General features: G+C 45.5%; 1 protein-coding gene across 4 annotated transcripts in view; it reads right to left on the reverse strand.

Annotated features, from left to right (window-relative positions):
• The window catches only part of CACNA2D3 (calcium voltage-gated channel auxiliary subunit alpha2delta 3), a 1133445-nt gene that overhangs the window by 451835 nt on the left and 666924 nt on the right, over nucleotides 1-14686 (reverse strand). For all 4 annotated transcript variants that reach the window (XM_069736702.1, XM_069736703.1, XM_069736699.1 and 1 more), the window contains exon 12: nucleotides 10891-10969. In XM_069736702.1, the coding sequence (XP_069592803.1) occupies nucleotides 10891-10969 (79 nt within the window). The remainder of the gene's footprint in view (nucleotides 1-10890; nucleotides 10970-14686) is intronic.

Genomic DNA, 14686 nt, shown 5'->3' on the forward strand with positions numbered 1-14686 from the left:
TTCTAGTTTGTAGTGTAACCCCTTACTTGTACAAGAAGATTTACTACTAACAAAACAACTTCTGTGTCCGCATAAAAAATGTAATCAACCACAAATTAACGTTTTGTCATTTGATCGCTGGGCATGTTTACACAGGACGAGGATCGTAAACAAAATAGGTTCCATACTGTGACCTAAAGGGGATAAAAGGGAGTGCCACATTACTAGGAGGTATACCAGGGTCTTTGTATTTGGATAAGGTATCAGTCTATGAGGGAAACTAGTGGGTATGTTAAGATGGTGTTTTAGGAGGCAGTAGGTGGGGCCTATAGGGAAAAGTGGGGGTAGATTAGAGAAGTGGGGCGATTACATAGTCCTACCTAATTCGCTGAAGTACGGTATCTTTGTATAAAGAGTAGTCTGAGCGGTGCATTAGTTAGTGTATTAGCGTTCCACCAAGATTAGTTGAATTCTAGAGTTGCTGGTGGTTAAAAAGTTGGGACTTTGGTTATTGTTAGCCTTCTTGAGGTTAAAGGGGTTGTCTGGGCTTTCTGTACAATTTGCATGTGTACCGAGGCAGCAGAATGCTGACAGTTTTTAATATGCTACCTGTTGGCATTTTGCACAGTGTCCTAGGTATCATAGTCTGGTGAGCAGCTTTCTCCTGATCCTGGAGGAGCTGCACACTCCCTGTCTAGAGTTTTCCTGTCTGGCAGAAACTGGTCAGTGACCTCACAACAGACATCACCCTCCCGCCAGTCTCTGCCAGACCCTCACCCTCCTGCTCCAGTCTCCCCATGCAGCACACAGTGGGAGGCAGCAGGGAATGACTCAACTGATTGGACTAACCAGGAAGGAAAAGCTCTATCACCACTGTGGATGTGATGTGGAGACATGAAGCTCTATCACCACTGTGGATGTGATATGGAGACGGGTGAAGCTCTATCACCACTGTGGATGTGATATGGAGACGGGTGAAGCTCTATCACCACTGTGGATGTGATATGGAGACGGGTGAAGCTCTACACCACTGTGGATGTGATGTGGAGACGGGTGAAGCTCTATCACCACTGTGGATGTGATGTGGAGACATGAAGCTCTATCACCACTGTGGATGTGATATGGAGACGGGTGAAGCTCTATCACCACTGTGGATGTGATGTGGAGACATGAAGCTCTATCACCACTGTGGATGTGATGTGGAAACAGGTGAAGCTCTATCACCACTGTGGATATGATGTGGAGACATGAAGCTCTATCACCACTGTGGATGTGATGTGGAGACACATGAAGCTCTATCACCACTGTGAATATGATGTGGAGACATGAAGCTCTATCACCACTGTGGATATGATGTGGAGACATGAAGCTCTATCACCACTGTGGATGTGATGTGGAGACATGAAGCTCTACACCACTGTGGATGTGATGTGGAGACGGGTGAAGCTCTATCATCACTGTGGATGTGATATGGAGACATGAAGCTCTATCACCACTGTGGATATGATGTGGAGACATGAAGCTCTACACCACTGTGGATGTGATGTGGAGACATGTGAAGCTCTATCACCACTGTGGATATGATGTGGAGACATGAAGCTCTATCACCACTGTGGATATGATGTGGAGACATGAAGCTCTATCACCACTGTGGATGTGATGTGGAGACATGAAGCTCTACACCACTGTGGATGTGATGTGGAGACGGGTGAAGCTCTATCATCACTGTGGATGTGATGTGGAGACATGAAGCTCTATCACCACTGTGGATGTGATGTGGAGAAGGGTGAAGCTCTATCACCTCTGTGGATGTGATGTGGAGAAGGGTGAAGCTCTATCACCACTGTGGATGTGATGTGGAGAAGGGTGAAGCTCTATCACCACTGTGGATGTGATTTGGAGACATGAAGCTCTACCACCACTGGATGTGATGTGGAGACGGGTGAAGCTGTATCATCACTGTGGATGTTTTGTGGAGACATGAAGCTCTACACCACTGTGGGTGTGATATGGAGACATGAAGCTCTCTCACCACTGTGGATGTGATATGGAGATGAATGAAGCTCTATCACCACTGTGGATGTGATGTGGAGACATGAAGCTCTATCACCACTGTGGATGTGATGTGGAGACATGTGAAGCTCTAGCACCACTGTGGATGTTATGTGGCGACATGTGAAACTCTATCACCACTGTGGATGTGATGTGGAGACATGTGAAGCTCTAGCACCACTGTGGATGTGATGTGGAGACATGTGAAGCTCTAGCACCACTGTGGATGTTATGTGGAGACATGTGAAGCTCTAGCACCACTGTGGATGTGATGTGGAGACATGTGAAGCTCTAGCACCACTGTGGATGTGATGTGGAAACGGGTGAAGCTTTATCAACACTCTGGATGTGATTTGGAAACAGATGAAGCCCTATCACCACTGTGGATGTGATGTGGAGACATGAAGCTCTATCACCACTGTGGATGTGATGTGGAGAAGGGTGAAGCTCGATCACCACTGTGGATGTGATGTGGAGACATGAAGCTCTATCACCACTGTGGATGTGATGTGGAGACATGTGAAGCTCTAGCACCACTGTGGATGTTATGTGGAGACATGTGAAACTCTATCACCACTGTGGATGTGATGTGAAGACATGTGAAGCTCTAGCACCACTGTGGATGTGATGTGGAGACATGTGAAACTCTATCACCACTGTGGATGTGATGTGGAAACGGGTGAAGCTCTATCAACACTCTGGATGTGATTTGGAAACAGATGAAGCCCTATCACCACTGTGGATGTGATATGGAGACATGAAGCTCTATCACCACTGTGGATGTGATATGGAGACATGAAGCTCTATCACCACTGTGGATGTGATGTGGAGACATGAAGCTCTATCACCACTGTGGATGTGATATGGAGACATGAAGCTCTATCACCACTGTGGATGTGATGTGCAGGTGAGTGAAGCTCTATAATCACTGTGGATGTGATGTGGAGACATGAAGCTCTATCACCACTGTGGATGTGATGTGGAGACATGAAGCTCTATCACCACTGTGGATGTGATGTGGAGATGGGTGAAGCTCTATCATCACTGTGGATGTGATGTGGAGACATGAAGCTCTATCACCACTGTGGATGTGTTATGGAGACATGAAGCTCTATCACCACTGTGGATGTGATGTGGAGACATGAAGCTCTATCACCACTGTGGATGTGATATGGAGACATGAAGCTCTATCACCACTGTGGATGTGATGTGGAGACATGAAGCTCTATCACCACTGTGGATGTGATGTGGAGACATGAAGCTCTATCACCACTGTGGATGTGATGTGGAGACATGAAGCTCTATCACCACTGTGGATGTGATATGGAGACATGAAGCTCTATCACCACTGTGGATGTGATGTGGAGACATGAAGCTCTATCACCACTGTGGATGTGATGTGGAGACATGAAGCTCTATCAGGTGAGTGAAGCTCTATAATCACTGTGGATGTGATGTGGAGATGGGTGAAGCTCTATCATCACTGTGGATGTGATGTGGAGACATGATGCTCTGTCACCACTGTGGATGTGATGTGGAGACGGGTGAAGCTCTATCACCACTGTGGATGTGATGTGGAGAGATGTGAAGTTCTATCACCACTGTGGATGTGATGTGGAGACATGAAGCTCTATCACCACTGTGGAAGTGATATGGAGACATGAAGCTCTATCACCACTGTGGATGTGATGTGGAGACATGAAGCTCTATCACCACTGTGGATGTGATGTGGAGACATGAAGCTCTATCACCACTGTGGATGTGATGTGGAGACATGAAGCTCTATCACCACTGTGGATGTGATGTGGAGACATGAAGCTCTATCACCACTGTGGATGTGATGTGGAGAAATGAAGCTCTATAATCACTGTGGATGTGATGTGGAGATGGGTGAAGCTCTATCACCACTGTGGATGTGATGTGGAGACGGGTGAAGCTCTATAATCACTGTGGATGTGATGTGCAGGTGAGTAAAACTCTATCACCACTGTGGATGTGATGTGGAGACATGAAGCTCTATCACCACTGTGGATGTGATGTGGAGACATGAAGCTCTATCACCACTGTGGATGTGATGTGGAGACATGAAGCTCTATCACCACTGTGGATGTGATGTGGAGACATGAAGCTCTATCACCACTGTGGATGTGATGTGGAGACATGAAGCTCTATCACCACTGTGGATGTGATGTGGAGACATGAAGCTCTATCACCACTGTGGATGTGATGTGGAGACATGAAGCTCTATCACCACTGTGGAAGTGATATGGAGACATGAAGCTCTATCACCACTGTGGATGTGATGTGGAGACATGAAGCTCTATAATCACTGTGGATGTGATGTGGAGATGGGTGAAGCTCTATCACCACTGTGGATGTGATGTGGAGATGGGTGAAGCTCTATAATCACTGTGGATGTGATGTGCAGGTGAGTAAAACTCTATCACCACTGTGGATGTGATGTGGAGACATGTGAAGCTCTATCACCACTGTGGATGTGATGTGGAGACATGTGAAGCTCTATCACCACTGTGGATGTGATGTGGAGACATGAAACTCTATCACCACTGTGGATGTGATGTGGAGACATGTGAAGCTCTATCACCACTGTGGATGTGATGTGGAGACGGGTGAAGCTCTATCACCACTGTGGATGTGATGTGGAGACATGAAACTCTATCACCACTGTGGATGTGATGTGGAGACATGTGAAGCTCTATCACCACTGTGGATGTGATGTGGAGACGGGTGAAGCTCTATCACCACTGTGGATGTGATGTGGAGACATGAAACTCTATCATTACTGTGGATGTGATGTGGAGACATGTGAAGCTCTATCACCACTGTGGATGTGATGTGGAGATGGGTGAAGCTCTATAATCACTGTGGATGTGATGTGGAGATGGGTGAAGCTCTATCACCACTGTGGATGTGATGTGGAGACGGGTGAAGCTCTATAATCACTGTGGATGTGATGTGCAGGTGATTAAAACTCTATCACCACTGTGGATGTGATGTGGAGACATGTGAAGCTCTATCACCACTGTGGATGTGATGTGGAGACATGAAACTCTATCACCACTGTGGATGTGATGTGGAGACATGTGAAGCTCTATCACCACTGTGGATGTGATGTGGAGACATGTGAAGCTCTGTCACCACTGTGGATGTGATGTGGAGACATGAAACTCTATCACCACTGTGGATGTGATGTGGAGACATGTGAAGCTCTATCACCACTGTGGATGTGATGTGGAGACATGAAGCTCTATCACCACTGTGGATGTGATGTGGAGACGGGTGAAGCTCTATAATCACTGTGGATGTGATGTGCAGGTGAGTGAAGCTCTATAATCACTGTGGATGTGATGTGGAGACATGTGAAGCTCTATCACCACTGTGGATGTGATTTGTAGGTGGTTTTAAGTTAAGAAAGAATGTCAGCCATTCTGCAGTCAGTTTATATGAACGATGTTTGGGACGATCGTCTTCCAAAGTAAAAAGCCCCCAGGTCATATAACTGGTTAACATCTGACACAGCAGCGTTTGGATGTGGGCAAGGAAGATAGAGAATAGATCTAAAGTTCAAAGAGATTATGGCAAGTATGCTGCCAATTATCTTAGCGTTATCATATGCTTTGTGTGAGGGAGCCGTGTTCAATTAATCTTATCAAAATCGCCTAATCCCGTCATTTAACTTTCAAAAAGTCTACTTGCTTACATCAGGAAAATGTAATGTCAATTTCACAAGCTTCTCCACTGGGATTTCTGGAACTTGATTGTTCTAATGTATTTAAAATGGGCTGTCGGCATGCGTCATTAAACACCCTCTCCCACAAGATATGTCCTACTTCTGCATCAAATGTAATGGAGGACGTGAGAGAAAGAAGGGCTTACAAATTTCACATTACGAGCTGGAGCATTAGAAATATATGCACAGAGGGCACGGGCTCCTCGATGATCTATACCAGGCACAAGGACAGAGCCATCCACATATCACTGAGGTGGAAATTCTGCAAACTGCCATGCATTGTGCACTCGAGAAAGAAATGATCCTCAAGTAAAATTGATTTTGGGACCAGTGACCTCTTTAAATGCCGCGTGTGCGGCCAACCCACTCATGGATAAAAGCCTGAACTGCTGGGCTAAGTTAGAGATTAGATTTGCTTTAATTTCTTGCCATCCCTGGAGATACAGTACAAGCCTGAGTTCACTATAGACAACAGGATGGAGGATACGACAAGTAGATGATTGATGTGAAGCTCGCAGGACTACCGCACTGCAGGAATATTGAAGAACAGAAAGTGTATTAAGCCTTGAACCAAAATTATTGAAATTGAAAGAATCAGAAATGTATTTAAAGGGAACATGTCATCGGTAAAGAATGGACAATAGTAAAAAAAAATGTCATATGCATCAGTTGCATCAAGGCTTTTGTAATTCCCTGGTGATAATGAGATTATGGAACAGTTTTGGCACCCTCCATTATTATTTAACGACCTTCAGCTCGATTTCGAGCTATGGCGACTTAATGGATGAACGATCTGTAGGAAGATCGATCTTGTGCAAGCCTAGATAGGTCCACCAGGAACTTCTCTGAAGTTATCTTGATATTATCAAGTTATTGAGTTGCTGGTCTTCCTCTTCGCTTTGTTCCTTCTATTCTTCCAACCATGAAGTCCTTCTCCAGAGATTGCTCAGCTCGTATGATGTCTCCAAAGTAGGCAAGCCATAGCTTGATGATCCTTGCTTCAAGAGATATGTCTGGCTTGATTTGTTCCAAAATTAATTTATTTGTTCTTCTTGCCATCCAGTCACCCTCTGTATTCAACAAAAAGTCAGTGTCAGGACTCTTACAAGTAGCCATTAAGCCCCATAGCAAAATGTGTAATGGGACCTCACATTTCTATGACCACTTTTAACAATCTGTGACCAAACGTGTCTACTGAGATCCTCCTAATGGAAAAAACTTCACATGGGAAAGCTGTTTTTGATTTGGATAAGGCTCACAAATAGGTCTTGTCACATGATCCTTGAGCGCCCGCTAGGGCCGTGGGGTACTCGGGCCGGGTACGGTGGTCATTAAAGGGGTAGTCACAGTGGCGATGACCCAGTCCGTGGCCCTGAGCGTCCAAGTTAAAGGGAAGGTCTTTAAAGGGGTTGTTTTGAATAAAGAATGTTATTAACGCAACATGTGGTATTCGGTCAGAGACGACTGACGCTACTCAAAGGAGTCCATTGGGGATGATGTTATTGCAGCAGGGATGATATGGCTTCCCACAGGCGAAGCTTAGTCTCCAGGGCTCCCGGTGTAGTAAGCAAAGATGACAGACGGTGTAGTACCTGAAAGAATTAGAGGACACAAGGTTGCAGACTCTACCATTTACTGGTAGTATACAGCCACAGTCCAGGGCATGGATCACAGGTGATGGTGAGGCCTGGGCAGCCTGGAAGCGATTTGGAATACCCCTAGCCAGGTGGAGTTGTAAGCCTTCCTTACTGCTCTGTTTTGTAGTCCCCTGCTGCCTAAGGCTTTGTACAAGGTCCTCTCTCTCTGTCCTATTAACAGGACAATATCCGTATGGCAGACAACTTGAGCCTTTTTACAGGTGTCCCTAGTTGCTGCGACTCTGCTCTCTATATGTTGCTGTGCCTTCGGATGTAATGGTGGACAGGCGACTTGGAATCTGCTGCCTGCCGGTTTCTGCTGTGGGGCATACAGTTACCCCCATAACCTCAGAATTCCAGCCTCCGGTATTCTCGCACTGATCCTGGAGTGAGCCCACTCGCAGCTCCACTCCCAGTATCTTTCCTCTCCTTTGCCTTCTTTCCCCTCACAGTCTTTCACAGACTGCTCTGTCAGGAGCTGCAGAACTTCATGTCTGCACGGCTCCAGCTCTCCTCCAGACTGACTACCTAACTTTTCCTCCAGCCAGAATGTACAGGGAAGCTACCCTCAAATCGGGTCTAGAGCTCCCCCTTCTGGCCTGGAGTCAGAAAAGTGTGTGTACGTGTCACCTGTTAAAGGGATCCCTGTTGCTTCCAGGCATGGCATCACCTCCCCCATGAGGAAGGCAATACCACTGTGACAGCCAGACTCCTGGGGTGTCACATTCCTCTATCAGCAGCCATTTCAGAGCGGGAGAGCGGGCAGGCCATGAGGAAAGGCTTAATGGCAGGAGCAGAACCTGTAATACTTATATATTAGTAAGTGCCACAAAATCATGTCCCCAATACATTTGTGATGAATATAAAGTGGAGAATACCTTTAAACTTAAATTAACCTATACTCGAGAATGCAATATTCACTACTAGCTATAATCCATTGGTCACATCCTCCAGTGGAGGGTCTGGCACTCAAATTATAACTCGAACGTGTTCTTGACATCCAGGGTATCAATAGATGTAGTTGTATGATGCGGGATCAGGAGCTGAGCCTGTTCTACTCTGGGTAGATGTCAGCTGTGTTATGCAGCCAGCACCTCTCTCCAACAGCTGGGACCAGAGCTAGCTCAGATCACTGCCGTTTAACCACTGAAATACTACTTGTAAATCTCTGACATCAGTTTACGTGATGCAGTCCTGTTGGTGCACTGATGCAATCCTCTATCACCTTTTCTGAGATTAGATTACAGGCTGTCGATGGATTTCCATGGCAGTTGAGGGCCTAATAAAGGTCCCTACAGCTGCCATCTTTGTACTCCTATGAAGTCGAGACATTAGCTGGGCTTCACTGGAGATCTTAAATTTCAATATATACTGCAGTACTGAAGGATGCATTATGGCTACGTTCACATTTGCGTTGTGCGCCGCTGCGTCGGCGATGCAACGCACAACGCAAATAAAAACGCACCAAAACGCACGCAAAAATGCTGCGTTTTGCGACGCATGCGTCGTTTTTTGCTGAAATTTGGACGCAAGAAAAATGCAACTTGTTGCGTTTTCTGCGCCCGACGCTTGCGGCAAAAAAACTGCATGCGTCGCACAACGCAGCACAACGCATGTCCATGCGTCCCCCATGTTTAATATAGGGGCGCATGACGCATGCGTCGCCGCAGCGTTTCCCGACGCTGCGTCGGGAAACGCTAATGTGAACGTAGCCTATGTGATTGGTAGCCTGTTTCATGTCTCGATTTTCGGGAAATGAAAATCATGCAATGTAAATCCACCATAAGAGCATGTGATGGGCGATTAGTGTACAGTATGTCATCATGGTCACTGTCTGTGACAATAAACGGTGTGGGACGGCGGGGATGAAAAATGGTAAATGATGGATGATAGCTGCAAATTATCATTACTATGTTAATAAAGCAGGGTGGGAGGTATGGATGATTACTGCAATAAGTGAAATGATTATAATAGTGTGTGGGGTAATGATACATGATTGATTACTGTAATGTTTAGTCTGCTGATATATATTTGTGTGTGCATTTTTTTAAATTTATTGTTGTTGGATTTTTTTTTCAGATGGGAAAGTGGGGTGGGTGCCATTTTAATTTTTGAATCAGGTTGTAGAAAATCTGGAATTGACCCTGCCTTGGGGTATGTTCTAAAGTGGCATACGTGTTGTAGATTCACCAGGATTTGGCAAAAATACAGCATATTGCAGTATCAGAAAAATAAATGAGATTTTAACATATCTTATCCACATACTGCAAAAAAAAGTAAAAAATCAATCTGAACATAAAATGCAGTTTGGATTTTAAATCTGCAGCATATCAATGTATGGTGTTGATTTGTTGCGTATTTTCCTCATTGTATTTCATCAGCAACTCTAAAAACAAACCCCATTTGTTGGAGATTTTTCTCCAGAGTTCCTAGTGATCTGAAGCTACATTTGAAGTTTATAATAAAGAAAACACTAAAATTGTAGAGATTAATCGATTTCTATAAGATTCCCAAAATTTTGCATTCTGGTGAATTCTAAACTTGTGGAATTTTATTTTCATGAATTGACCAGCTGACATTTTGATGGCTTCTTTTAAGGACCGGGAAGAAGATAAAATAAACAAAATATATACTCCACTGTCCTAAACCCTCACTTGACTCCTTATGCTCCATCTGCTACTTTTTCATGTGGGGGTACAATGCATGGGATCACGTGAGCCTCAGTGGCGGAAGATTCAAGAGGCGCATAGAGGACCAGAAAAGCGGAAGTGGCGGCACGAGTCAATAGGAGTATAGTGTAATGTCGAGTCAATAGGAGTATAGTGTAATGTTTGTAACCACTCTGTTTATTATGTTTTTGGGTCTGCAGAGACCTCAAAGAAAAATAAACGTGTTTTCATGGTAATTTAGGCACTTTTGATTTAGACCAAATATTTTTTGTACCGAGTTGACTCACGTGATTCTGCCTAAAACAAAGTTCAGAAGCTGTGCTCATCTCTATATACTTCCCTAGTCTAGTCATCTGACGTTCTCTGTATAATTCAGAAGTACTGTCCCACGGTTTTGACCACGCTTGCCAACTACAAGTTGTACTTTTCACATGGAACAAATCATCATTCATCAATACTGGATTCCAGGTTGTACAGAAACCAGTAGAGGAGTAGGTAGGTCATTATAGAATTTTCCAAATGTTATCTTATCTTCACTGGCAAATAAGCAGAAAAAAAATCACTGAATCGATTATTTCGGGTAGAATTACTATGTCACCCTGTGTAAGCATATCATTAAATGTCATGTCATAATTTTCAGTGATTGGTGTAAACAGACAATTGGTTTTCCTGCTGTAAAAAACAGTATCTATCAGCCTCATCAATTATGTGAATTATTTATGAAAATAAGCTTCATTTAAGGCAGTCAGCAGTATAAAATCAGAGCGAAACAGCCAAAAACTCTTGAGTTATTCGCACTCACCCTTATTAGCACAGGCCATCCATTTAAGGTTGTCTGCAAAAGCAGCTTCTCTTCCAATCAAGTACGTGAATATACGAACCTGGAAGGGAAATGAGAAAATCCGATCACAAATGTGCCATTTCCTATCGGCATCACATTTTATACATCAACCTTCCACACATTGTACTTAGGGTTGAGCGAAACGGGTCGGCCATTTTCAGAAGTCGCCGACTTTTGGCAAAGTCGGGTTTCATGAAACCCGACCCGACCCCTGTGTGGGGTCGGCCATGAGGTCGGCGATCTTCTGAATCTGGTATCGGAATTCCGATACCGAGTTCCGATATGTTTGCAATATCAGAAATCGGTATCGGAATCCATATTTAAGTGTAAAATAAAGAATTAAAATAAAAAATATTGCTATACTCACCCTCTGACGCGCCCTGGTACTAACCGGCAGCCTTCCTTCCTTAGAATCAGCGCGTGAAGGGCCTTAGATGACGATGCGGCTTGTGATTGGTCGCGCGAGCGCCCATGTGACCGCTCGCGCGACCAATCACAAGCCGCGACGTCACCGAAGGTCCTTCAAGCGCTGATTCTTGGGAAGGAAGGCTGCCGGAAAGAAGCAGGGCGCGTCCGAGGGTGAGTATATACCTAATAGGAAGGTGTTTTCAGGTCTTTTATTCACCCCTTCCTTTCCCGCTGGCCGCACACTGGCCACAATATTTTCTTGAAGTTGATTCGCCTTCCTCCGTAGAACACGCGTGCGCAAGGCAATCTTGCCTTGCGCATGCGCAGTATGCTTTGCCCAACTGCGGGCAAAGCCAAAAAGCATTAGTGCACATGCGCCGTCGCACTATGTCCCGGAACACAGCGAAATACTTCCGGGACATAGTGCGCCGGTGCATGCGCACTAATGCTTTTCAGCTTTGCCCGCAGTTGGGCAAAGCATATTGCGCGTGCGCAAGGCAAGATTACCTTGCGCACACACGTTATACGGAGGAAGGTGAATCAACTTCAAGACAATATTGCGGCCAGCGTGCGGCCAGCGGGAAAGGAAGGGGTGAATAAAAGACCCGAAAACACCATCCATCGGACTGAAAAAAGGGCACGCCAAATTCAGGTGACAGGTTCCCTTTAAGTCCTATCCACAGGACCTCATGGGAAACGTCTAAAATCAAGCAGGAATACTCTATTTCCATGGTTTTAATCCCTTCACGAGATGCGCCGTACTAGTACGTGTCTCCCCCTTTGATGTGGGCTCCGGCGCTGAGCCCATATCAAAGTCACGACATGTCAGCTGTTTTGTACAGCTGACATGTGCACGCAATAGCAGCAGGTGGAATCGCAATCCACCCGCCACAATTAACTAGTTAAATGCCACTGTCAAACACTGATAGCAGCATTTAAATAACGCTACCGGCCAAAAAATGCGCATCACTGACCCCCGTCATGTGATCGGGGGTAAGCGATGCATCGGGATAACAACCAGAGGTCTCCTTGAGACCTCCATAGTTGTTGATGCCGGATTGCTGTGAGCGCCATCCTGTTGTCAGCGCTCATAGCAATGCAGTAAATCTACTACATAGGGGCAATCTGATTATTATTATTATTATTATACATTTTTATAGCGCCATTTATTCCATGGCGCTTTACATGTGAATACGGGGCAAATATAGACAAATACATTAAACATGAGCAGATAACAAGGCACACGAGTACATAAGGAGGGAGGACCCTGCCCGCGAGGGCTCACAGTCTGCAGGGGGTGGGTGAGGATACACTAGGAGAGGGAAGAGCTGGCTGTGTGGCTGTTCAGTAGGTTGAGGATCACTGCAGGCTGTAGGCTTGTCGGAAGAGATGAGTCTTCAGGTTCTTTTTGAAGGTTTCTATGGTAGGCGCGAGTCTGATGTGTTGGGGTAGAGAGTTCCAGAGTATGGGGGAAGCACGGGAGAAGTCTTGGATGCTGTTGTGGGAAGAAGCAATCTGATGATCGCTCTTATGTAGCAGAGCTGATCCAGTGGTGCCAGCTTCTAGCCTCCCATGGAGGCTATTGAAGCATGAGAAAAGTAAAAAAAAAAATGTTTTAAAAAATATGAAAAAAATAAAACAATATGAAAGTTTAAATCATCCCCCTTTCGCCAATAAAACAATAAAAAAACAAGCATACACATATTTGGTATCGCCACATTCAGAATCACCTGATCTATCAATAAAAAAAGGATTAACCTGATCGCTAAACGGCGTAGCTAGAAAAATATTCAAAACGCCAGAATTACGTTTTTTTGATAGCCGCAACATTGCATTAAAATGCAATAACGGGTGATCAAAAGCTCATATCTGCACCAAAATGGTATCATTAAAAACATAAGCTCGGCATGCAAAAAAATAAGCCCTCACCGGACCCGAGATCCCGAAAAATGGAAACGCTACGGGTATAGGAAAATGACACAATTTTTTTTTTTAGCAAAGTTTGGAATGTTTTTCACCACTTACCGTATATACTCGAGTATAAGCCGAGATTTTCAGCCCAAATTTTTGGGCTGAAAGTGCCCTTCTCGGCTTATACTCGAGTCACGGTAGTGGTGGGGTCGGCGGGTGAGGGGGTGAGGGCGCTGAGGTATACTTACCTAGTCCCAGCGATCCTCGCGCTGTCCCTGCCTTCCTCCCCGTCTTCTGTGCTGCAGCGTCTTCCCCTCTTCAGCGGTCACGTGGGACCGCTCATTAGAGATATGAATAAGCGGCTCCACCTCCCATAGGGGCGGAGCCGCCTATTCATTTCTCTAATCAGCGGTGCCGGTGACCGCTGACAGGAAGATGCTGCAGCACAGAAGACGGGGAGGAAGGCAGGGACAGCGCGAGGATCGCTGGGACTAGGTAAGTATGTTATATTCACCTGTCCGCGTTCCAGCCGCCGGGCGTCGCTCCATCTTCCCGGCGCCTCCATCTTCCCGGCGTCTGCGCTCTGACTGTTCAGGCAGAGGGCGCGATGACGCATATAGTGTGCGCGGCGCCCTCTGCCTGATCAGTCAGAGCAGAGACGCCGGGAAGATGGAGGCGCCGGGACCGGACGCTGGGAGCTGCAATCAAGGGAGGTGAGTATGTGTTTTTTTTTTTTTATTGCAGCAGCAGCAGCGGCAGCACAGATTTATGTGCAGCATCTATGGGGGCAGTATGAACGGCACACAGCACTATATGGGGGCAGTATGAACGGCACACAGCACTATATGGGGGCAGTATGAACGGCACACAGCACTATATGGGGGCAGTATGAACGGCACACAGCACTATATGGGGGCAGTATGAACGGCACACAGCACTATATGGGGGCAGTATGAACGGCACACAGCACTATATGGGGCATCTGTGCAGCATCTATGGGGCAATATGAACGGTGCAGAGCACTATATGGCACAGCTATGGGGAAATAATGATCTATTTTTATTTTTGAAATTCACCGGTAAATGCTACATTTCCACCCTAGGCTTATACTCGAGTCAATAAGTTTTCCCAGTTTTTTGTGGCAAAATTAGGGGGGTCGGCTTATACTCGGGTCGGCTTATACTCGAGTATATACGGTATATAAAAAATGACCTAGACATGTTTGGTGTCTATGAACTCGTAATGACCTGAAGAATCATAATGTCAGGTCAGTTTTAGCATTTAGTGAACCTAGCAAAAAAGCCAAACAAAAAACAAGTGTGGGACTGCACTTTTTTTTGCAATTTCACCACACTTGGAGGTTTTTTTTCCTGTTTTCTAGTACAAGACATGCTAAAACCAAAAATGTCGTTCAAAAGTACAAATCGTCCCGCAAAAA

The sequence above is a fragment of the Ranitomeya imitator genome, chromosome 8 (assembly GCF_032444005.1).
Source record: "Ranitomeya imitator isolate aRanImi1 chromosome 8, aRanImi1.pri, whole genome shotgun sequence".
Classification (NCBI taxonomy): domain Eukaryota; kingdom Metazoa; phylum Chordata; class Amphibia; order Anura; family Dendrobatidae; genus Ranitomeya; species Ranitomeya imitator.